At 44.8% G+C, this 27,328-nt stretch overlaps 1 protein-coding gene across 1 annotated transcript in view; it reads left to right on the top strand.

Moving 5' to 3' along the window:
• The window catches only part of carmil1 (capping protein regulator and myosin 1 linker 1), a 175,194-nt gene that overhangs the window by 49,263 nt on the left and 98,603 nt on the right, over positions 1–27,328 (top strand). Inside the window, 6 exon segments of the mRNA XM_084311676.1 lie at positions 16,004–16,063; positions 19,514–19,635; positions 20,421–20,451; positions 20,453–20,519; positions 21,771–21,841; positions 23,585–23,658. Coding sequence (XP_084167802.1) covers positions 16,004–16,063; positions 19,514–19,635; positions 20,421–20,451; positions 20,453–20,519; positions 21,771–21,841; positions 23,585–23,658 — 425 coding nt within the window.

Below are 27,328 nucleotides of genomic sequence, written 5' to 3'. Positions count from 1 at the left end.
CAGTGGGCTTGATTGCTACAGCTGTCGAACAGCGGTCATTATTGCTCTGCAGAGGTCCGTTATCGAGTATAACGGACCTCTGACGAGCGCTATTGACCAATCACAATCAAGCATTTCGGCCAATGTTAAAACGCCATGTAATAAATATATATAGTCTCTCTATCTGTCTCTCTCTCCAGGTTGAACATTTAAAAAAAAAAAAAAAATTTACTTTCCCACAGGCTGTTTCTCACAGGGGCATTGTGGGTCAAACTATCAGATGTCTCCATATGGTGCAACCCGCTCTCAGAGAGCAGAGGAGAGGTGGGCGGGGGGGTATGAGGGACAAGATGAAAAGGATGAGAGAGAGAGAGAGAGAGAGAGAGAGAGAGAGGAGAGAGGAGAGAGAGAGAGAGAGAGAAGAGAGAGAGAGAGAGAGAGAGAGAGAGAGAGAGAGAGAGAGAGAGAGAGAGAGAGAGAGAGAGATAGAGAGAGAGAGAGAGAGAGAGAGAGAGAGAGAGATAACTCAATCACTCTTATTATTTATTAATAATAATAGCACAAATGTATCAATGTTCCATGCTTACTGCGTTAGGGACAAACCTCTAATTTAGATTCTTTGCTAATTATTGTTAAATTATAGGTCATCTAACTCACATGCTATCTGAACAGAGAAGTGAGCCGTTATTTAAAATCCTGAATCTAAAAGTACCGTGATATTTCCTCTTTCAGCTCTTTTCGAACCACTCGAGCAACGCTTCAGGTTTTGCTTGGCTTCCTGCTAATGACCGTGTGAAACACAACTCTGCACAATGTGTAATTCATTCACTTAATGTGAGTCATACTGAAATGTTTATGCATGAGAGCTTCACGAGATTGCACGTGGTTTGTCCTTTTCATACTTTTAACTTTTAGTTCTAATGTAAAAAAAAAATGAAAATCTGCAAAAAAAAGAGAAGCAGGCCAATGAAAGGGGCTCCTTATTTTCACAGCATTTCGCCCCGGGTGGCAAACACATTTTCACCTCTAGTTCAGGTTAGGGTTAGGCCTGATGTCTCTAGTAAGGTTAAGTTTAGGGTTAGGGTTAAGTTCAGGGTTACGGTAAGGGTTAGGCCTGAGGTCTAACGTGTGGGTTGGCGTTTAGTAACTAATTGTACTGTGACTTCCCTTCTCTTGGCAGAGCCTGAGGCGTGGCCAGCAGTACCAACCCCCTGCCCTAACCCCACTGAAATCCAACCCACACATCAGACAAAAACTGTAAACAAAGTGCAATACCAGCTAGAGGTCACTGTTTGACGACATTACATATTCTACCTTTAAGGTAAGGGTTAGGTTTATAAACAACTGACCCTGAGTGAAATGATGTGAACATAGGGAGGTCCCGTCAATAAAAACAGTGACTTGATTTCATTAACTCATTCAACGCCAGTCACGAGTAAAGTCGGGTTAACTTGCCAACCGCTCAGCGCCAATCACGAGTAAAGTCGGGTTTTAATCGTTATTTCTTTTATTAGCTATATCCATTCATTTTCATCCATCCAGCCTGATGTTATCATTGGGAATGGGTCTGAGCTCGGCAAAAGGACAAATACCACCGCCTACGCCTTCCAGCCGGTATTGCACTCTATTAGAAATTGTGTAGTTTCTTTTCAGGGCCGATCTGAGCCGTGCGGGCGGGGTTTACATACTCAGACAAGGCAGGCCTTTACAACGATGTCATGGTACACTAACCCCGCCCCGCCCGTTCATGTGTAACGCTCAGTAATGTCTGGGACATGATCGCTGTGGATAACTGGAATGGCGATCAGATGATTGGATTATTTTTTTTTGCATTACATCAGAGACCAGGGCCCTCATGCATCAACGCGGACGTAGAACTTGACCTACTTCCCACACGTAAGCACGGAATGTAGAACTAGCGTACGCACAGGGAAGTCGGCATTCATCACACGTGCGTACGCAGGCTCTATGCCCTGCCGTGTTGATGAATACCACTTTGTTCTACCGTCAATGCTCGTGCATGATTATCCATATATGGTCATGAAAATGAGGAAACACCCCCCATGGATGTGAAATAATGGACCGACCCGAGCGGGACTCCGAGAAACTCCACGGAGAATTCACTGCTGTCGAACCAAGAAGACACTATCGCGTATTATGATTTATGGGATAAATAAAAGGCGGACTTGTAAACGGTGATGTCAGATATCAACGGCTCCCTAAGACCATTGCTGCAATTCTGCCTGGACAGCTCAAAATACTAATAAAGACCGTTCGTTGACCACTGTTTGGCGTTGGTTGTGTGTCATTATAACCGTGCTGTAATATGAATGCCTTTATTAGTTGTGTTCGATTGGCTATATGATTTTTAGAGGCATCTATTTTGTTGTCGGCTAATAAAGACCGCGCTGGAATATGACTGCCTTTTCCGTGTTGTTTGATTAATACCCACTGATTAAAGTTCTCCTCAATTCTATTCCAAATCGCGATGGATCTCCCGTCAATTTTCTACCTGCTGCATATGATTTCTAGAGGCATACTACAATCTATTTTGATGTCAGTATTGGGTAGCCCTATATAAACAATATAATACGAGAGCATATACAAGAACAATGAATCTCACTGCATGTATGATGTATCCTGCCTTTCAATACATGAACTTGAATTCCATCATGTTTGTGTGCGGGACTCAAGGCTGCTGTCACAATGGGTGGTACCGCCGTACAGTAATAATAACAGTCCACACAATATCACGATCCATGCCATAGCCTATGTTCCATTAGGACATGATCTGTGACGACAAATGTTCTAGAATGTTTGATTAAGATATCATACTCTGACAGCATGCCTATGAGCAACAAAAACGCGAACTTGAATCCCATCATATAGTCTGTCCACTATATCTGCATGGTGTCATTGCAATGCGTTTTCTATTCTTTCTTGTACAGTAAAAAGGGGGAAGAACACTATATTCATATGACTTATTCTGCTTACAGCTTCGAAATTCCACTTGTTTCGTTTAAACGTAAAGCCTTTTAAATATAATCAAACGTTCCCGTGTTTCGGCGGTCTGTGCGCAAAATAATAACGAGTTGAGCTTTATGATTTATGATGAATTGAAAATGGGGGACCCTGATGTAAACAGGACGTAAAGTTGGTCTGCATCCCCAATTAACAATTGTATGTACTGAGCTGTACTGTACTGTACCCATTCTGCAATCTGTTAATAAACTTTTCAAATCAATCAATCAATCAAGCTACGCGGAGCGCAGTCAGTCAGTAGCCTACACCCCGTATATTCCGATAACGCTATATAAACCATGCTGCATTCATTCTGAGAGAAAGATCTATTATTCCAAATGCTATTTATAGGGTTTTGACCATAATTACACTACTGTTGCTATCTTACAATGAACTATAATGAACTACGGTTCATACAGAACATCCAGTGTTATTATGCACAGAAGCTCATTTCCTTGTTGTAATAATATATTCTACCACTGGGAGCTAGGTACGCCAGGTCTGACCTGTGCGTAGATGTACGCACGAAGTCAAGTTCAAGTTCAAATTGATGAATCCCACTCTTTGCTTAGAAATGATCGTACGCACGGGTTACGCACAGATCTGTGCGTAGAACACGTTGATGCATGAGGGCCCAGGTAAGGACTCTATATATATACAATCTTGCGTTGATCTGATATTTCTGATCGAAGCTTGTGTGTGTGCCGTTGGGTGCAGGAGGTGGGGGGGGGGGGGGGGGGGGGAGCGCCACGCTACGATGGCCATTTCATGTATGCACGAGGAAGGATAATAATGATAATCTAGCGTTGATTTCAGGAAGATTCGATAATCAGGCGAAAAATTACGTGTTTAGTGTATTCCACTAAAGGGCTATTATCGCGTCTTTTCCTGGGATTACTAAGAATCACCAAAACTATACTCGTATTCAAAACGGTATAAAACGGAAATGTACGGATGAAAAAACAATCTGTTTTGTGCATGTTGACTGGAAGCAACTCACTGACAATCGACGGGTGTATTAGACCCATAGCTATAATATAAGATATATTTTAAGCACTCGCAAATCTCACAGTCTCCCCATTGATTAAAGCGATGGCGTTCTAGCGCCCTCTGGCGCATTAAGCGATGGCGCTGAATGAGTTAAGGTTATCAGTCTACCAAGATCTCCCTCTCCCCTTTCTTCCAACCAGGAAAGAGTTTTCTCCTGTTTTCCTTCTCACTTTGAAGTAACCGTCCAACTTCATAGCACTAAGGAACAGCGGGGTCTTACCCTGATCCATAGTGTTGTGAAGGATCAGATTAAACCGAATATATATTTATTTATATATATATATTTAAATAGTGTTTGTATATCGTTTGATATCCCCTGTATATTCCTTGTACAATATGCACTGAATATCCCTTTAGTCTACTAAACAGCCCATAATAGTTTCATTCTACCATTGGACGAGAACCTGGCGTCAGGTTGCCATACCCCTAGGTTCAAGTTCAATCGTGCCGCCCAACATGTCGTGGCAAGCCCCGGTTCAGCGTAGGAATACGTCGGGCAAAAATACGAATGGTACTATTTGTTCATAGCGCATATATATGGCGCAAGTAAAGTAGAACTTTTTTTAGTCCAGTTCTTTACCCTCCAACAGAGTGACAGACGCGAAGCCTCACCCACGACGCACGTGTGGTGTAGTAAGGCCTACTTGGCCTCAGAATAGGCATTGAGATATCGTGCGGATTAATAGTTGAATAGTCATAGTTTGGCACTATACCGTCGAGTTGGACGTATTCTATTAAGCTAATAATAGTCTATTTATGTATGGTGCATCGTTCGGTTAGAGTTATAAAGTTATCAGTACCCCCATCGTTCCTGACGTTATCTGGACGCTTAACCAGGCTGGGCAGACCCCTAGTGGTGCTTGCATCCGAGGAGCTCCGGGCCAGGGCGACTGGACCTGTATATTGGATTACTCTACCCGGACGACGGCGAGCCTTCCACGGCTTGGATTATGCTTTGGGTGCTTTGATTATTCCATGGATAACGGCCAACACTACGGCGTGTTGGAACTACCCCCCGGAGAGGACTCCAGGTGAGACGGCGCTCTACACCAGTGAGGTCGCCTCACGTCTCTCCGTTGTGGACCGGCAGCTACCGTCCACCAGAGGGTCAGCTGTATTCGTCTGCGGACCGAGGTTCTGTGGGCACCGTGTTCAAGACTTTGAATTCTCCCAAGAAACTGTCGGCCAGATGGGATACCGCCAGCGGCTTCTCTAACCCCCCCCTCCTACTGTCTTACAACCAGCGGGACCCCCCCCCCCCCCTTAGTGTATCCAGCTATAATCATTTAAGTACCATCGCTATAGTTTCCTAAATATCCAGGTTGTATACTTACTCCCTGCGTAACCAGAGATTGGACATTCAATGTTGATTTACCTACGAATACTCATTTGCCATACAAGTGCATATTTCAAATCATAAGTGTAAACAAGTGAACGTTGTATATACCTTTTGCTATATTAAATATTCGATTTGTACATTTGTGTGGATTCGTTTCATCAGGTGGGAAAGTGTTCATCATGACTTATATCATGTACTGGATGGCCAGAAGTTAAAGTACAAGAGGTAGTGGTATTAAATATCATATCTAACAATACAGTCAGGGAATTGTACCCCTCAGTTACACATAGACTATGGACAATCATCCTTATGCTACATATAAAGAGATTACAGAGAGACGTTCGCAGACGTATGAACTCAAAGAACCGACTGGATAGGATCATGTGGTGAAGCGGTCCAGACTCCTCTCACTACATGCCGTATAGCCTGAGCCGTCGTCTGTTTCACCTGCTCGCTCCAAGACCAGCAGTAACTCATATCTTGCACATCTATGAATAGGAATACTATATATATACTAGGGGTGTAATGGTACACATATTCGTACCGAACCGCTTCAGTACGGGACCTTCAGTTCAGTATGCGCTGTGTACTGAACGAATGCAATTGTTACTTTAACACTAACGTGCAGACCTTTTTTGTGTGTGGAACTTCATTCAAACTCCAAGTCCGTCCGTCTCCCCTTCCCAAAATATAACTTGGGCAAAGGGCCGGTATTGTTCGTTCAGCCCACGCACACCCACTGAGAGACTACCTGTAATTTACCATAGAGTCATAGCCTCATAGTATGGTGAACGCAAACGTCAAGCCAGAGTTGGATTACCTCCGGAAGCCGGCAGTGTGGCTACATGAGTAGAGCTCCGGACTCATGATCGACGATGTAAAAATTGGCTGGGGGGCCCATTATAAATAAAAATATCATATCATATCATATCATATCATATCATATCAACGGTTCGAGCCCCGGTCAAGGCCGTTGTCGGAAAGTGGTGTTGTGGACTAGTCAGTAACAATGCCCCTGTTACAGTGATAGGGACACCGTACAGCTGCGAGTGCCGTCCTTTGGATGAGACACTAAACTGAGGTCCTGACTGAATCTCGGTTGTTAAAGAACCCAGGGCGCCTATCGCAAAGAGTAGGGGGTTCCCCGACGTTCCTGGACAAATTCCCAATCAGGTCTCTGACATCAAGGCCACCTAATCATCCCTTCCCCTTAATTGGCTGATATCAATCCCTGTCTCCTGAGCCGTTTAGCTATTGTGTGTAGCAGCGTTTCCGTTAGCCGGTAATTACCGGTATTTGACCGGCAAAATATGTTGAAGTCCGAATATTTAAATATCTCCGGTCATAATGTCCGGTGAAAATAATTTCTCTAAGCACAATTTTATTATTTGAATTGTATTAAAATAGGCTCAAATTAAATAGCCTATGCGATGAACGAAACAATCATTACATGTTGCACTTGCTTCACGCTGATAAAGCGCGGATGGCGCCGCTCGGATGTGAATATTTTTTTCTTTCTTTTTTTGAGCCTGTCTGGCCACCACAGAGACCGCTGATGCCGTGGTGAAAGAAAACAGAAACAGAAATGTCGAGCGTTCAGGCCCGAGTGGAAAGTTTAATTCTCCTGGCTGAGGTGCGACATTATATCCACATTTTCCAGTTCACTGATCCAGCAGGGTTACCAGTGACACAGTTCATTCTGGAACCTCAGATCCCCGCTGATCATGGAGTTCTACAGTATCGCGTTGGATCCATACACGTATCGATTTTTTCGAATGGTGATCAGGATTGGAATATACCAGTTGGATACCATCTGATGTCAGGTAAGGACTCTATGTTATCAGTGTTAGGATAATCAGAGTAAGTTTGATGAAGTTATAAGCTGTTTGTGAAATGTCTTCTTTCGGTTTCACTAAAAGTCCGAGAGGAAATCAACGGGGCGATTATCCGCTCGCGGCCGTAATGTGCTTGCGTGCACGTATAATATTGATCATCTAGCGTTTATTTGAAAACGATTCATAAAAAGGCCGACGAATATCAACGTTGTGGAATATTCCACTAAAAGACGATTTTCATAGAATGCTCCAGAATGAGCTGTTTTTTATCTGAAAACGGGGGCTTTTCTAACTGCTCTGAAACGGCAACGACGCGATAAACAGCCTTGACAGCACCGACTGGAAAATAGTCTTTGATAATGCGATGGGCAGATTAGACACATAGCCATAATTTAAAACATAGATTAGGCGATATTAACGTTAACATTGGCGCCGATGGTGGCATTCAGCCGGTAAAAGGAAAACCAGGCTGACCGGCATTTCTCGAATATGTCCGGGGATAGAAATCTTGCAGGACATCCAGACCGGCACGAATATGTTCTAACGGAAACGCTGGTGTGTAGTGTGATGTGTGCCTGGTGCCAGTGTATGGCAGCCATTGAGCCTGCGTGGCCCAAGGTTGGGTGCTATCAGTAGGGTTGGGCACCGAAAACCGGTTCTAAACCGGTTCCTAACTTCCGGTTCTGGAACCGGACAGTAACATATCTGCATTTCGTTCTTAAAAAAAAATTACTTTGTTATTAATACCCTAGTTACAGTACAGCAACCAAATAAAACTGTATCAAGTCACCTGAAAATGTGAATAGTATGAAAAAAAATTCAAAAAATTCAAAAAGAAAAAATTCTCCTGCGAAATAAGCTGTGACCTGCACCTCAAAGAATCGGAATCGAGAATTGTTCAGAACAGGAATCGATATGGGGTTGGGAATCGTTCAAATCCAAACGATGCCCAACCCTAGCTATCAGTGGTGGTGAAGGAGGCAATTTCCACCCTACATTGTGGGGAGCGCTTTGAGTGTCTAAAAGCCTATATAACCTACCTACCCCCCCCCCCCCCCCCCCCCCCCACACACACCCTCTCTCTCTCTCAGTGCATGAGGAATTGGTGCTAGGTTGAGAAGGGGCCATCTCTCAGAGATCAAACTAATGAAAGTTTACGGGATAGAGAACGGACATTCATACAAAGCAACGCGCCTCCTATCAAGGTGTGATAAACACTAAGTGATATCTTTTCCTTGGCATGAAACGGGAAATAGTGATCAAACCATTATGGACCTACATGACTTCTGTCTCTCTATTCATTATTCAATATCTACGACATTGACGAGAAGGCCTATCGGGAGGAGGTTGATGAACTGGCACGCTGGTGCTGGGATAACAGCCTACTCCTGAACATTGGTAAAACCAAAGAGCTGATCATGGATTTTAGGAGAATACAGCAGGGGACACACACGCCACTGTGGATAAACGGGGCTATCGTGGACAGGGTGAGCAGTTTCAAGTACCTGGGAGTCCACATCACAGAGGACCTGACATGGTCTACACACATAGATTCTGTGGTGAAAAAGGTGAAACAGCGCCTCTATCACCTGAGACAGCTAAGGAAGTTCAGAATATCTGGGAAGATACTCCACTCCTTCTATTCCGGGGCTGTAGAGAGCATTCTGACTGGAAACATCACTGCCTGGTTTGGAAACAGCACAGCACAGGACAGGAAGGCACTCCAGAGAGTGGTGCGCTCAGTAGGGATGCACGATAGTGATTTTTTGACACCGATACCGATACCGATAACTTTATGCTCCTCAAGCCGATACCGATATATATATAATTTTTTTAACTGTATATATATATATATATATATATATTAGAGCTGGGCATAGATTACATTTTTTAATCTAGATTAATCTACCTGCAATCCTGGATTTAATCTAGATTAATCTAGATTAAAATGGCTAAAAAAAAAAAAAAGGGTCTGCCAAATGCATTCAAAATGTGTGTTCTACCCAAATAATGACCGGAGGAGGAGATTTATCCTCTCCTCTTCATCTGAGGAGTCACTAGCTGTTCTATCTCCTTGTTCAACAGCATGAACAGGTCTCTTCTTTTTGTAATTTCCAGTGTTTCTTTTAAAACCAGATTTATCGTAATTGTCTGTGCCCTTCCTTTGATGCGATTAACATTGTTACACTGATATTGACCGCTCTCTCCAGTGTCAAATCACTCTCTGTCAGTAGTTTCTTCTGTGCACCTTCATTTCTTAATCCACACACAAACCTGTCTCTCAATGTGTCTTTTAGTGAATCTCTGAATTCACAATGCTGCTGACTGGTTGCTCACACACAGACTGCTGCAGAAGCAGGTTTCTCAACAAATTCAGTGCAAGCTCAGTGTAACGGTTCCATGAATGAAGAGAACACTGAACAGCTACTACAGTCTCAGGTCCACATCCAAGAGAACACTGAACAGCTACTACAGTCTCAGGTCCACCTCCAAGAGAACACTGAACAGCTACTACAGTCTCAGGTCCACATCCAAGAGAACACCGAACAGCTACTACAGTCTCAGGTCCACATCCAAGAGAACACTGAACAGCTACAGTCTCAGGTCCACATCCAAGAGAACACTGAATATCTACTACAGTCTCAGGTCCACCTCCAAGAGAACACTGAACAGCTACTGTCTCAGGTCCACATCCAAGAGAACACTGAACAGCTACTACAGTCTCAGGCCCACCTCCAAGAGAACACTGAACAGCTACTACAGTCGGAGTACAGCTCAATACACACAATTGTTAAGGAGATGCAGACCAGAGAAAGACGTTTGTCTTGTTTACATCAGGGTCTCCCATTTTCATTTCATTCATATTGCTCCACATCGTCATCAAACGGTCCAATATTTCCAATAACCCAAGCCATTTCTGTTGTAAACACTCACGATAGTCCAGTCGATCCTTCCTTTAGTGTGTAAAGTGGATTTCCTCCTCTTGTAGATGTTTTCAAGTGCCGCCCGAGTAACGTGAGCTAACATGCTAACATCAGGGTCTCCCATTTTCATTTCATATTGCTCCAGATTGTCATCAAACGGTCCAATATTTCCAATAACCCAAGCCATTTCTGTTGTAAACACTCACGATAGTCCAGTCGATCCTTCCTTTAGTGTGTAAAGTGGATTTCCTCCTCTTGTAGATGTTTTCAAGTGCCGCCCGAGTAACGTGAGCTAACATGCTAACATCAGGGTCTCCCATTTTCATTTCATATTGCTCCAGATTGTCATCAAACGGTCCAATATTTCTAATAACCCAAGCCATTTCTGTTGTAAACACTCACGATAGTCCAGTCGATCCTTCCTTTAGTGTGTAAAGTGGATTTCCTCCTCTTGTAGATGTTTTCAAGTGCCGCCCGAGTAACGTGAGCTAACATGCTAACTCGCTAAGCTAACGTTAATAATGTAAACAAATCTCTCAACGGACTTCTTCTTTCTTGCATTGCGCAGATTCAGACGTCCTCATCGCCGAATTGTGTTATATCCTGAGGACTTCTTAACCTCACCTGTATAACAATGATTACCGGACCACTAAAGTTACTTTAGTTTAACACATTATTCTGACTACAGCTCCGGTACATACGTGCAATCACTTCCGGGCACCACAGCTGTGAACTACGGCAAGTATTTAAGGACAATACAGACCCAACGTTGAGAAAAAGATTAACGACGTCAATTATATTATCGTGCGATACTAGTCTCGCGTTAACGCAGCACGTTAACGCCGTTAACGGCCCAGCTCTAATATATATACATATATATATATATATATATATATATATATATATATATATATATATATATATATCTTTTATCAATTTTTTTTTTTTTTTTAGTATTTATAAGCTCCGACGTCATCGGTACTGCTATCGGTACTCGAGAAATTATGGAGGTTTTTTTTGAGGAATTTAAACGTCGCAAACTAATCTTGTTGGCAGTTGTCTGCCTCTGTGTCTGCCTGCGCGGGGAGCTCTGTGCTCTCTGCCTGCTGTGCTCTCCTCTCTTCCCCTCCCACACACACACACACACACTCACACACACACACACACACACACACACACACACACACAGACACGGCAGCGCAGTACAGACAGCTCTGCTCTCATAATGGCGGACAGAACGAAATGTTCAAAAGTCTGGGTCTATTTTACTAAAGTCGATGCTGACAACGCTCGTTGCCACAAGTGCAACAAGACATTTGCCAGTAATGTATAAACGCTGGTACTTGTCAATGTGGCTGGCGGGGAGATAATGTTAGCTCCGAGTAGAGTAATGGCTGACAATCCGGAGGTAAATAAACGAACGAGAGCTTCTGATTGGTGGTAAGAAGAAGAGGTGGGTGCAAGCCGTGGGACGTAATTGGCAGATCGACTGTCTGTCTCCGAATGTAACGTGACTACGTCACAGCCAAGAAAGGGAGCGCTGGATTTGTGAAAAACTCCCTGTTCCTAAACCACACGCTATCAGTTTTACCACAGTACTGGCAAAACGGGAGGAGGCTATAATAAAAACAAGCGCCCTTCATCCAAATCCACCCACACCGGATTTCTTTTAACCAAAAAATGTATTATATGTTATCGGAGCTATCAATAACGTTATCGAGTTTATCGGGATGACGTCATAATTGCTGATATCGGCCCGATAATTATCGTGCATCCCTAGCGCTCAGCAGAGCGTACTACGGGTATTGCACTACCACCCCTGCAGGACTTATATAACAGGAGGTGCAAATCCAGAGCCTGCAGAATTATGAAAGACCCCCACCACCTCAACAACAGCCTGTTTAAGCTGCTGCGGTCAGGCAAACGCCTACGGTCACACGCTGCAAGAACAGAGAGACTCCGGCTCAGCTTCTTCCCCCAGGCCATCAGAACACTGAACACTGAACTCTCCACTCACTCAAGTACACATGGGCACACACAGACACACACACACACAACACTCATGTGGCAACCGCTAAAACAATCACTTTAAACAAAATGTCACTTTAAAAAATTGAAAGTCACTCTAAAGGAAGGAGGTACTGTATAGTATAGTTAGATACATTAAGAGTTAAAATGGTAAATTGTATATTGTATAGTGTGTATATAGGAACCAGTTTCTCAGGAACTTAGCATGTCTTTTTTTTTACCATGCATATCTTGTGTCTTACCTTTTTTTTTTTTTTGCGTATTTTTATTATTGTATTTTGCACAATCAATGCGGGCACTATCACTGTATGCCCTGGTATGTATGTGACAAATAAACCCCTTGATTCTTGATTCTGATTCTTGATTGAGAGCGCGGACCTTTAATTCTAGAATTTTAGACTCCTCTCCTGTGACCTCTCCTCTCCTGTGACAACTCCTCTCCTGTGACCTCTCCTCTCCTGTGAGCTCTCCTCTCCTGTGACCTCTCCTCTCCTCTCCTGTGACCTCTCCTCTCCTGTGACCTCTCCTCTCCTGTGACCTCTCCTCTCCTGTGACAACTCCTCTCCTGTGACGACTCCTCTCCTGTGACCTCTCCTCTCCTGTGACCTCTCCTCTCCTGTGACCTCTCCTCTCCTGTGACCTCTCCTCTCCTCTCCTGTGACCTCTCCTCTCCTCTGACCTCTCCTGTGACAACTCCTCTCGCGAGTTTCTCACTATGTGCAATGAAAGGTCTGTGAGCAACGGATCCAATGCGCCTAACATGCTTTGCATCCTCGCCATTCCTGTATGCCCACGTCGCGGTAAACACCTAAACAACAACTAAACTAACGTTAGCTAGGCTAACCCTGGAAACGCTCACAGGCACAGCTGAGAAATCAGTTACGTTTTCACAGAGATCCAATAGTGAGGGAAGCTGAGCCCCCCCCCCCTCTCTCTCTCATTAGGCTAACAATCCTGATTCCTGAACCTATTTCATTCAAAAGCAAGATATTGATTTACACGTGTATATATCTCCCGCTCTGGCACAGGCACTAACATAGTGTGGAGTGGAGAGATTACACACATAACAAATGGACATTAGCTATATTATCTATATAGCTCAGCAGCTGTAACAGAATCATTTAATTATTTTTGATTATTTACGACAGCGTCAAAATATAAATGTTTAATTATAATTAATTATAGAATTGTATAAAGAATGTCATCTAATAATATACCATAACTTTTCCTGATAGCTTTTTGCCATGGTATAGTTTTAGAATCTGTATCGCGATATCGGTATCGGTATCGAAGTCAAAATGTTGGTATCGTGACAACACTACAACATACAACATACAGCTGAACAACCGATATCCTTTGCGTCTAGTAGGCATGGGCCAATGTGTGATTTTTGTGGTTTGTAAATAAACTCTGTGTTACTTGAAAATGTTTCACTGTGCTCCTACATTTTGTGTGTGCTCCTTGGTAAAAAAGTTTGCGTAAAGCCCTGCCCTGAGGGATGATTTTCAATAAAGTGTTAAAAACGGAAAACTAGACACCAAACCCCGGAGCCGCTAGATTCGCCTGTTCGAATCCCGCTCACAGCTCCGGGGTTGTCACCAGCTTGGCTGGCCGTTCACACTAATACAATTGGCAGTATTAGAGGGTGGGAGAAGCTGGCGGGGTGGGTCCGGGTCGTTGTAAACAGCGACTCTTACAGTTCGGTCGGGGCGCCTGCTAAGCGCGGATAGGACTTGAGTGGGATAGTGTGATCCTTCCACACGCTACGCCCTCTCAATGAGAATCCGCGCTGCCAGGTGAAAAGAAGCGGTTGATTGGCTGGACGTGTGTCGGAGGAAGCACGTGATAGCCTCCACTCTCCCAGACCGACTGTGGGGGGTAAGTGCGCAAGACCAGGAAGGGGATTGGGAATTGGCATAACGACTAACATTGGGATGGGAGAAAATCGGAGGAAAATGGAAAAAAAAAAAAAAAAAAAAAAATGAAAACTAGGATACTTGCATTCTTGATGCTACAACTCCCAAAATAGCGTTAACATAAAAAAGAAGGTAGGCCAGCTGTAGTTTACACAGCTTACATACAACTTTGTCTCGAGGTTCCACAAGTTGGTCAAAATCCGAAGTATTTCCATATTTCCGGGGCTTATACAGTAGTGCAAATCACTATCTTTGCGGTGGTTAGGTTTTGAATGATCTGCCATCACGCCATGCGTTGTTGTTGTTACTATTGGCGCGTTATTCAATGAGAGGGGGAGGGAGGGAGAGGTAGAGAGAGAGAGAGGTCGAGAGAGAGAGAGGGGGAGGGAGGGAGATTGTGTGTGTGTGTGTGTGTGTGTGTGTGTGTGTGTGTGTGTGTGTGTGTGTGTGTGTGTGTGTGTGTGTGTGTGTGTGTGTGTGTGTGTGTGTGTGTGTGTGTGTGTGTGTGTGTGTGTGTGTGTGTGTGTGTGTGTGTGTGTGTGTGTGTGTGTGTGTGTGTGTGTGTGTGTGTGTGTGTGTGTGTGTGTGTGTGTGTGAGAGAGAGAGACACAGATGTACAGAGAGCCGTTTGTCTCTGAGTGTAAACCGTCCCGAGAGAGACAATAGAGGAATACAACAGCTGGAGGGAAGGGGGGAGCTCTCTCTCTCTGTCTCTAGTCTCTACTTCACTCGTCTGCCCCCCCACCCTCTTTCTCTCTCTCCCTCCCTACGTCTCTCTTTCTGAATTTGTTTCTCTCTCTCTCTCTCTCTCTCTCTCTCTCTCTCTCTCTCTCTCTCTCTCTCTCTCTCTCTCTCTCTTCCTGCCAGCTGTGCATGTGGAGGGTGTGTGGGAGTGAGACAGTTTCAAACAGTAGTTCTCTCGGCTATTCACGGCTTGTGGTTTTATATTTGCTGTCAACGGTGTCCTGCAAACACGTCATATTAATTGTATCTTGTTTTTTGAACTGAAGTGTAACAAGTGACATCATCCCCTTATGCCAAATTACTTAAAGTGTGCTGTATAAAATGTTCAAAATGAATAGAAGCCTCGCACGGAATGTTAGTGTAGTTCTTTCTTCCAGTATGGCTGCCAGTAACCATTGGTAACCACTTTCAAAATAAGATGCATTTCCTATGCAGTGGTAGAGTAGGTAAAACACTGGAAAAGCATGATGTTGCTATTCTACTGTGACTTGTTTACTAGATCCAGCGATAAGACACCAAATGATTGTGGTTGTTGATATATATATTGTGTTTTTGTTGAGATATGCCTCATATATCAACACAACTGTTATCTTTGCACACTAAGGAATCATTTGTATTTTTTTTTCTGTAGGAGACACCAAGTACCTACAGGCTGTAATCATCTGACCTTTGACCCTTTTAGATGGATGTTTTTTTTCTGTTCTCTCTGAATTCTACTGTTGGAACTGTAGAGCTCTATATAGCTTTCAGTGACCAGTTACTTACTCACTCACTCACTCACTCACTCACTCACTCACTCACTCACTCACTCACTCACTCACTCACTCACTCACTCACTCACTCACTCACTCACTCACTCACTCACTCACTCACTCACTAGGGGTGGGAATAACATCTGCAATCAAATATATATACATCATCTGTTGTATCTAATTAGATAAAGTTTTCAGTCTGTTCACTTAATCCCAATAATTTTTATTGCAGTAAAATGGGATTGTCGAGCAACATCTTTGAATTATTATTATTATTATTTATTTTTTTATCGATACTTGGTGTCACTGATTCAATATAATATTGTCACGCAAAATATCGCAATACATATCGCGATGTCTTTCCCTCATCACTCCATAATGTCTTGTGAATCCCTGTGTTTCTGTGTGTTCTCAGCTGGAGCACTCCTTCAGCTACCTGGACATCCAGGGGGTCAGCAGCAACAAGCCCACTCAGGTACACACACACTCAGGTACACACAGGTACACACACACTCAGGTACAGACACACTCAGGTACACACACACTCAGGTACAGACACACTCAGGTACACACTCAGACACACTCAGGTACACACACACTCAGGTACACACACACTCAGGTACACACACACTCAGGTACACACAGGTACACACACACTCAGGTACAGACACACTCAGGTACACACACACTCAGGTACACACAGGTACACACACACTCAGGTACAGACACACTCAGGTACACACACACTCAGGTACAGACACACTCAGGTACACACTCAGACACACTCAGGTACACACACACTCAGGTACACACACACTCAGGTACACACACACTCAGGTACACACTCAGACACACTCAGGTACACACACTCAGGTACACACTCAGACACACTCAGGTACACACACACTCGGGTACACACACACTCAGGTACAGACACACTCAGGTACACACACTCAGGTACACACACACACAGGTACAGACACTCAGGTACACACACACTCAGGTACACACACACTCAGGTAGAGACACACTCAGGTACACACACACTCAGGTACAGACACACTCAGGTACACACACACTCAGGTACAGACACTCAGGTACACACACACTCAGGTACACACACACTCAGGTACACACACACTCAGGTACACACACACTCAGGTACACACACACCTAGGTACACACACACTCAGGTACAGACACACACTCAGGTACACACACACTTAGGTACAGACACACTCAGGTACACACACTCAGGTACACACACACTCAGGTACACACACACTCAGGTACACACACACTCACACACACACTCAGGTACACACACACTCAGGTACACACACACTCAGGTACAGACACACTCAGGTACACACACACTCAGGTACACACACATTTAGGTACAGACACACTCAGGTACACACACACTCAGGTACACACACACTCAGGTACAGACACACTAAGGTACATACACTCTCAGGTACACACACACTCAGGTACACACACACTCAGGTACACACACACTCAGGTACACACACACTCAGGTACACACACACTCAGGTACACACTCAGACACACTCAGGTACACACACACTCAGGCACACTCAGGTACACACACACTCAGGTACACACTCAGTCACACTCAGGTACACACACACTCAGGTACAGACACACTCAGGTACACACAGGTACACACACACTCAGGTACAGACACACTCAGGTACACACAGGTACACACACACTCAGGTACAGACACACTCAGGTACACACACACTCAGGTAGATTTATAATAGTATTACTTAAAACTAGGCAACTTTTGCGTATACAGTCATTAATATATTCCAAATAAAATAAGTCCCTCGATACTCCGTGCTGCTGCTGACTTGAAATAAAATAGACCGTGTATGTGGGCAGTCGGTCCGACACTAAACAGCAGTCTGTTATAATCACATTTTTATGAGCTAACGAATTCCGTTATATTGGACATTTGTATTAATTATATCAAGCGAAGAACTGATAAAGCAGAGAGACGGCAACATTATCGTGGTTTGCGTGACGACTCTCTCCACCTCGCAACGACTTATTTGCAAAGAGTATGGCGCTGCAGAGAAGCTGATTCAGCTGTTATTGGCTCTTTTCTGGGAACCGCACAGCAGCGCCCCCCACCCAACATTGGCTGAAAATGGCTGAATTGGAGTACTGCTGGAATACTGCATTGTGCTGATAGTGCTCTGGCTCTGCAGCTTCACAAAAGTTCGCACACCCAGCACTAAGCTCTCGCTGACGACGTCGTTGTCATTATTAGAAGCAAAGAGGAAACAAATGTAATGATCGTTTCGTTCATCGCATAGGCTATTTAATTTTAGCCTATTTTAATACAATTCAAATAATCAAATTGTGCTTAGAGGGAATTATTTTCACCGGACATTAAGACCGGAGAGATGAAATATGTCGGACTTCAACAGATTTTGCCGGTCAAATACCGGTAATTACCGGCTAACGGAAACGCTGACTCAGGTACACACACTCAGGTACAGACACACTCAGGTACACACACACAGGTACACACACTCAGGTACAGACACACACTCAGGTACACACACACTCAGGTACACACACTCAGGTACACACACACTCAGGTACAGACACACTCAGGTACACACACACAGGTACACACACACTCAGGTACAGACACACACTCAGGTACACACACACTCAGGTACACACACTCAGGTACACACAGCTACAGACACACACACAGGTACACACACGCAGGTACACACACACTCAGGTACAGACACACTCAGGTACAGACACACTCAGGTACAGACACACTCAGGTACACACACACTCAGGTACACACACACTCAGGTACACACACACAGGTACACACACACACTCAGGTACAGACACACACCCAGGTACACACACACTCAGGTACACACACACTCAGGTACACACACACTCAGGTACACACACACTCAGGTACAGACACACTCAGGTACAGACACACTCAGGTACACACACACTCAGGTACACACACTCAGGTACACACACACAGGTACACACACACTCAGGTACACACACACAGGTACACACACACTCATGTACAGACACACACCCAGGTACACACACACTCAGGTATACACACACTCAGGTACACACACACTCAGGTACACACACACTCAGGTACAGACACACTCAGGTACACACACACTCAGGTACAGACACACTCAGGTACACACACACAGGTACACACACACTCATGTACAGACACACACCCAGGTACACACACACTCAGGTATACACACACTCAGGTACACACACACTCAGGTACACACACACTCAGGTACAGACACACTCAGGTACACACACACTCAGGTACAGACACACTCAGGTACACACACGCTCAGGTACACACACACTCAGGTACAGACACACACGCAGGTTGTGAGACACGGTTTTTAACCCTTTCACTGCCACACTACAGAAGGTTAACCCTTTACTATCACACTACCAACGGTTAGTAAAGGGTTAACCTTCTGTAGTGTGGCAGTGAAAGGGTTAACCTGCTGTTGTGTGGCAGTGAAAGGGTTAACATTCTGTGTATTATCGCAGTGAAAGGGTTAACCGTTTGGTAGTGCGGCAGTGAAAGGGTTAAGTATGTAATCACGCTCATTACATTATTAAGCACACCTGGGTCCATATGTATAAAGTATGTATGGTTTGAGGCCGGTTTAAAGGAACATGCTTCACTTGTATCATTTGTCGCTAGGATATTTACTGTATAGTTTATATTTATACAGAGACAGCCAAAGAAGTTTAGTTAAAAAAAAATGGTAATCGCCATTACATCACACCCACAACTTATATTACACTTTTCATAATTTCCTGTCTGTTTGCTTTGTGCACGCGTCGCCCCCTGCAGGTGGTGTTGGAGTATGACCGCGGGCAGTGGTGTCTGAGGCTGGGCTCTGTGGAGGAGGTGGATGAGGTGGTCTCTTACATTGGCAGCTGTCTGCATAGAATCTGTCCTGTTGGATCACCTGGGTAGGTACCATGGAGGACTGGAGCTCAAGACAGGTTCCAACAAACACATCAATATTTACCTATGTTTATACTGCTTTATATTCTCAGAGAACTGTTGATCACTCTGATCCATATATTCATATGTCTCTTTATCCTCCCCCCCCCTCTCTCTCCCTCCCTCTCCCCCTCCTCTCTCTCTGTTTCTCATTCTCTCTCTCTCCCCCCCTCTGTCTCTCTCTCTCTCTGTCTGTATCTCTTCCCCCTCTTTCTCTCTGTCTTTCTGGCTCTGTATTTCTCTCTCTTTCTCCGTCTGTCTCTCCGTGTTTTCTCTCTCTCTCTGTCTCTCTCTTTCTCTCTCTCTCTCTGTCCTCTTTCTCTGTGTTTTCTCTCTGTGTGTGTGCCTCTCTGTCTGTCTGTCTGCACTGTCTCTCTGTCTGTCTGTCTGTCTGTCTGTCTGTTCTGTCTGTCTGTCTGTCTGTCCTGTCTGTCTGTCTGTCTGTCTGTCTCTGTATTGATCTGTCTGTATCTCTGTGTTTTCTGTGTGTCTCTCTCCCTCTTGATCTGTCTCTCTCTGTCTCTGTGTCTCTCTCTCTCTCTCTCTCTCTCTCTCTCTCTCTCTCTCTCTCTCTCTCTCTCTCTCTCTCTCTCTCTCTCTCTCTCTCTCTCTCTCTCTCTCTTCTCTCTCTCTCTCTCCTCTCTCTCTCTCTCTCCTTCTCTCTCTCTCTCTCTCTCTCTCTCTCTCTCTCTCTCTCTCTCTCTCTCTCTCTCTCTCTCTCTCTCTCTCTCTCTCTCTCTCTGTAAGGCAGAAAGGTGATGAGGAAGTTGAGTCTGAAGCCTGCCCGAGAGGATGACATCCCTCCAGTCAGCGTGGGAGGAGCAGGGTTCTACAGACCTGGGACCGTGTGGTGATTCACTTTGCATACGTCCCAATACTGTCAACCGTTTTGCACACATTCATTTAGTCAGTTATTGAGAGTTCATTTGGTTCAACACGTTGTCGCCTCAATCATTTCATGGGGCTGTAATTAACGCCACACGATGATTCAGTGACAATGACATCACTGGAGGACACATTCAAACGTATTAAATCTCAGTAACTGTCAAACTAAATTACAGTGTGCAAAACTATTTCGAATTTAGGGATGTGTGAGAGAGATTATATACATAATAAATCAACATTGGTTTTTGGTGAAATGCCCCTGTCTACTGCCTGTCATCACGTGTAGGGTTTGGGCTGGTGACACAAAGACTACTGAAGTATAAAAGGGTATATATATATATATAAGCATGTCACACTATGACAAATACACACAGAGAGATGGTTGAAAATCAGCAAAGTAGTCCTTTTAAGTCCACAAAATTAACAAGTAAATATACAACCACAGTACCAACAAATGTACAGTATAACCAAATGTCCTGAGAAATGTGTATTGATTGAATTGATATTTGCTTTTTATTGATTATTTAGACAAAAACGTACCTTAATTGTGTATTACAATTCATGGTATATATAAAAAATTATAATAAACAATACCACCGGGCGGCTACGTGGCGTAGTGGGCAAGGCGCTCGCCACGAAATCTGGAGACGCTGGGCTTGCCTGTTCGAGCCCAGCGCTCCACATTTGCTTTCAGTTTAGCTGGTCGTCCGTACTAATACACATTGGCCGTATTAGGGGGTGGGAAACTGATGGGTGGGGATCGGGCGTTGTGGACAGCGACTCCTACAGGTCGGTTGGTGTGCCTGCGCAGTAGAATCAGGAAGTGTCGGGGGCAGCGTGAGCCTCCCACGCGTTACTCCTCGCCACTGAGAGATCGAGCTGCGCAGGTGAAAAGATGCGACTGCTGTTACCTCAAGTACCGGAGGGGACTTGTGCTATGTATGACTTAGTCCACATTGCAGCCGGCTTGTGGGAGGCAAGAAACAGCGTTCGTGACAGGGGAGGGTTGAATTGGATGTTACGAAATTGGGATGGGAGAAAATATAGAAAATGGGAGAAAAAGTGGATAAAAAAAAAAAAAAAACAATACCACCAAACCCAATATGACTTGGATATATTGCCCAGCTCTGTCTAAATGTGCTGTATATATCATGTGTGTTTTCCTAAAATGTTCCATATTGGAGGTAATATTGGAGGTAATGTTTTTTCTTCCTAGGTGGTTTCTCCCATCAGTACTGGTGTGTGTGTGACCAGCTGGGCCTGCCCTACAGAGAGGAGGTTCAGTGGGTCAGTAATCATTACATCATCACTCTGCTTCCTACTGCTTCCTCTGGCCTTTTCTCTCTGTTAAATTCTACTTTCATTGGCATGACCATCAGAGCGCAATGTTTCCTAGGCAGTGACTCGGCACAGTCTAGGTCGGGTCGTTAAGGAGCTCACGATTCATCCCAAAATGTTGCACAATTCAGAAATAGGTAGAAATGGAGATATTGGCAATTTTGAGTGCTTTGAAATGTTCTCTATCTGTCTCCTTATTTGCTAAACTTAATACGACTTGTAAATATGTTAATTCTTGTTAGATAGTGCGGCTGTATTATTTCCCACACTGTGTGAAAAAACTACAGTTTTGTCGGAGGGGAGTGGCTTTCGGGCTCAAGTGTCAGAGACAGAGACACTAAGGAATGACAGCTGGCACCAAAATCCATTCCGAGACAACGGACATGGACCCAGTACTCTGTTGGTGGTGTGAAAATATGCCGACAAACATTAAATATATTTGTAACCGTTTGTGTTCAATTGTATCTGAATCAAGATTATCTTCTCTCCGTCAAAATTGAAAGTGTATCTCTCCGTCGCAGAAAGGCTGGCTGGCAGTGCACATAGAATAATGCATAGAATAAAGGCATAACTGTTAGATTATCGAAATGCGTTTTCTCTAACGAACGCATCTATTTCGATATTTCCTATCGTTTCTCTATCTACTCCAGTGCGCTTGCAGATTCGGCCATCAGACAGGCTCGTGCTGGAGAAAGCTATTATGATGGAGGGCCCTTTTGTGTGTGTGTGTGTGTGTGGGTGTGGGTGGCGGGGGAGGGTAAATTGCAGGTAGATAGTATTATTGTGTAATGTAATACACAAATAACACATTATTGTGTAATGTATAGTGTGTGTGTGTTTTTATAGGTGAAACTTATAAGTTCAGTCTAGTGTTTTTGATTTAACGTTCCGCTGTTTCCTCTAACAGAATAATCACCTTTTGTCATTGTCAGCTCTTTGTTGTATGTTTTTACAGTGTGAGTTGAATGTTCTTCTCCTTCCTTTGAGTTACTGTAAATCCCCACACAGGGTTTCCATTAAAGTTAAACTGTAAGAGACTGTTTCTGACATCATTACATCATAATAACAAAGCCATGTCTGCTCTCCTGCAGCTCACCTGCAAGGTGTTAAGTGGGGGAGGGGTTATGTACTGTATTGCAATGGTCCCTGGGTAAAGTAGTTCAGCATGCTCCAAGCTTTTCAAGGTCTCTGGCTAAAAACAAGCTCAAATTGTTCTTCATATGAGAACCACCTATAATTAACAAATATGTCTAATTGATAATCGATACGTATGTGTTCCTTATGCTTTCAGCTAATAAATTGAAGGCTATTTTGATTTTATTTGATTTGAATTGGCATTTTTCGTCCCACTGACCCCGAAACCGACACGATTTTTGTGAACCGTTCCACCCTATACTGTATATAATGTGCATTTGATAAGATTACTACAGTGTATTGATTAATTGAAAATGGGGGACCCTGATGTAAACAAGACGAAAGTCTTTCTCTGGTCTGCATCCCCTTAACAATTGTATGTATTGAGCTGTACTGTACTGTACCCATTCTGCAATCTGTTAATAAAGTTTTCAATCAATCAATCAATCAGTAGACTCAATATAGTCAATGTGATAAGACTAGTTTTGTGTGTGTCTCTCTCTCTCTCTCTCTCTCTCTCTCTCTCTCTCTCTCTCTTACACTCTCACTCTCACTCAGGATGTGGACACCATCTATCTGACTCAGGACACCAGAGATCTCAACCTGCAGGACTTTATTCACCTGGAGAACAGGTACATACACCCCAGCACCAATCACAGCCTAGCAACAACAGCCTGCACCAATCACAGCCTAGCAACAACATCCTGCACCAATCACAGCCTAGCAATAACTGCCTACACCAGTCACAGCCTACCAATAACTACCTACACCAATCACAGCCTAGCAACAACATCCTGCACCAGTCACAGCTTAGCAATAACTACCTGCACCACTCACAGCCTAGCAATAACTACCTGCACCAATCACAGCCTAGCAATAACTACCTGCACCACTCACAGCCTAGCAATAACTACCTGCACCAATCACAGCCTAGCAATAACTACCTGCACCAATCGCAGCCTAGCAACAACATCCTGCACCAATCACAGCCTAGCAATATTGGTCAGCCATATCTACGTTCTTGCATTACTAAATGCCATAATGACATGATATATAGTGATTCTCAACACCAGGGGTCCATGAGGGTGTTTCAGGTGGACCAAAGAGAAATATTTTAATTCCACTATTATTTCAGAGTGACTATTCTGTTCATGGGTTTCACACTCCATACAATGTTATCTGCCCACCTACAGTATAGACAGTGATGGAATAACCACATCTTCTCAGATGGGTGTCCCTGATACAAGATCTTCTCAGATGGGTGTCCCTGATATAACATCTTCTCAGATGGGTGTCCCTGATACAAGATCTTCTCAGATGGGTGTCCCCAATTTGATATAACATTTTCTCAGATGGGTGTCCCTGATATAACATTTTCTCAGATGGGTGTCTGTTGTGAAGGGCCAGATTAAACCGAATATATATATTTATTTATATATATATATTTAATTGTATTTGTATATTCTCTAATATTCCCTGATATCCCTTGTATATTCCTTGTACAATATGCATTGAATATCCATTCTAGCCTACTGAACATCCCATAATAGTCTCCATTCTACTATTGGTCGAGACCTTGGTGCCAGGCTGCCATACCCCTCAGACCCAGTTCAAACGTACCGCTCGACATGTACGAACAAGTCCTAGTTCCGCGTAGGAATTTGGCTACCGCACCACTAATGGGACTATTTGTTCATAGTGCGTATATATACTGCGCTACTAAAGTAGGACTTTCTTTTCAGTCCAGTTTCTTACCCTCCAATAGAGTCACAGACGTAAAGCCTCCCCGCGATGCCACGTGTGGGAGTAAGGCCAAGTTCGGCCTACCATCGGTATTGAGACATCGTGTATATTAATATTTGAATAGTCATATTTGGCACTATATCGTCGAGTTGGACGTAGTCTATTAAGCTAATAATAGTCTGTTAATATATAGTGCTTCGTGCGGTGAGAATACTACCGTAGTCAGTACCCCATCGTTTCGGGCAGAGAACTGGCTGCTTACCCAGGGTGGTTGACCCTATGTGAAGCTGCACCCGAGGAGCCCCAGAGCCGACGAGCGAGTGGACCTGTATACTGGATTATTCTACCGACGACAGCCCGCCTTCCCAGGCACGGATTATGCTTTGGATACTTTGATTATTCTATGGATAAAGACCCCCGACACTACCGTGTGTTGGAACCCCCCCCCCTGGAGAGGACGCAAGGTGAGGAGACGCTCTGCAAGACGAGGTCTCTCCACATCTCTCCCCCGTGGACCGGAGAGAGCCGGCCCACAAAGAGTCCACCTGCTTTCATCTGTGGTCCAAGGATCGCCGGCGCATTGAACGGCACTACAGTGGGTTCACCTGGGATACCCTAGGCCGGACGAGGCAGCTGGATTCTACCCCCCCCCCCCTCCTACTCCTGTCGGCTTACAAGCGACCGGATTAACCCCCTCTAGTGTATCCAGCCTATAATCATTAAAGTATCATTGCTGTTATTCCTTAACTATTCCAGGTCGTATATTTACCACCTGCGCCTTCAGAGATTGGACATTATCTATTGATATACCGACGAATACTCCTTGCCATAAAAGTGCATACTATTTCAATTCATAAATGTAATTAAGTGATTAAGTGCTTATTCTACACACCATCGCTGTGTAGGAAATAAAGACCTGTTTCTAATTCGTACATTTGTGTTGGATCCGTTTCATCTACGTGAGAGTGTTCATGATAATATATTTATGCCGTGTACTGGGTGGCCGAATATTAAGTACAAAGGTAGTGGTAGTAAGTATCATATCTAGTAATACAGTCAGGGAATTGTACCCCTCAGTTACAATTGGTCCTTCGAGCCGGAGGGTAATTAGTGTAATATTAATATAGTGTTATTAATATTGAAATGGCCTATGATGAACACTCCACGAAACGATCCTCCTAACCAACGCCCGCAGCGCGAACGACGGCTCCCTCAGTACTTAGAGGCTTACGCTGTCAGTCAACAACCTAGTCTTCTACTAACAGTAAACGCGGTAAAACTAGAAAGTAAAAGTATGTCTAACCCCAACGCCCAGACTACCCCGACCATAGAGGCCCCTACGGGCTCTAATGTAACTGACCAAGTTCACGGTGGGGACCAGTGGGAACCAGACATGACTTCACACCCCGCCAGTACTGAAGAAGTAGTCCCCGATGAGTCCCGGGAGGAATACAACGCTACCGAGAGAGAACTCGGCACGGAAGAAGACGGGGAGAGCACCGTGGAGATAGAGCTCCAAGGCTCCGCAAGGAGTACCCCGAGGGAAGGCTCCCCTATACAACCGCCTTCTCCCAGCGAGGCAGAGAGGACCCTACAGCAGGCATTCCTCGTCAGCCTGAAAGCCTCTACTGAACGCGATAGACTCCAGGGTGAACGCGATCGATTGCAGCTACAGCAACGGAGCGAAGAAGAGCACATACGCCTGGAAATAAGACGCATTCAGATGGAAGAGAATGTGGCCCGAGACCGAGCAGACAGCCAGCGAGCAGCTGCTGGTGCTCTACGGGACGCAGAGCGCGACAGACAGCAAGCGCAACTAATAGAACAGCTGATCAGACGGACAACACCCTCTCCCTCCGCCAGAGGCTCCAGGAACTCGTCTAGACACACCTCCAGGGCGGCATCCCCTAGCCAAGTAAACAACCCTGAACTTGACCAACAGACGAGGTCTATACCCCCCACAGACCACCTCCCCCCACCGGTCCAAGCGAGACCTAGCAACCGGGAAGGAGCAGCATATCCTGTGGAGAGGCTAAACCAGAGACTACAAGCACTGGATGACCTAACTGAAGACGAAGAGGAAGAGGAGGAGAACCGCGCCCGAAGACAGCACAGTACTCTACCGGACCAGGAGGTCCGGTACAGCCCAGGCTATACTCCCGCGGAGCTGCGCTACAGACCCCCGACTCTATACACGGGTGAGCACGACGCACGACCCGCACCGAGGAACAGCACCTGGACAAGCGGGCCATGGTACACTGCCGGTACCAGCCCATACCAAGGAGCGGGAGGAGACTCGCCTAGGAGGCCTCTCCCCCAACGCTCGCCGATGTATCCACAGTCAGCGTCATACATTGGCACGCCTATGGTACCCGACTTCACCCAAGAGAACCGGGCCCAGTATACAGAACTCCGCATGTGTCTGGAGACCATGTTGGTGGATGTATTGGATGAACGCCACAAATACGCCATCCTACTGCAGCACTTAAAGGTGCCCCGCGCACATAATATAGCGCTCGCCTACGCGACTTCCACCACCCCATACACAGCAGCGCTGGT

The sequence above is a fragment of the Notolepis coatsorum genome (assembly GCF_963971535.1).
Source record: "Notolepis coatsorum genome assembly, chromosome: 4".
NCBI classification, from domain to species: domain Eukaryota; kingdom Metazoa; phylum Chordata; class Actinopteri; order Aulopiformes; family Paralepididae; genus Notolepis; species Notolepis coatsorum.
Note: the sequence above shows the minus strand (reverse complement) of the source record. Positions and strands in the feature narration are given on the sequence as shown.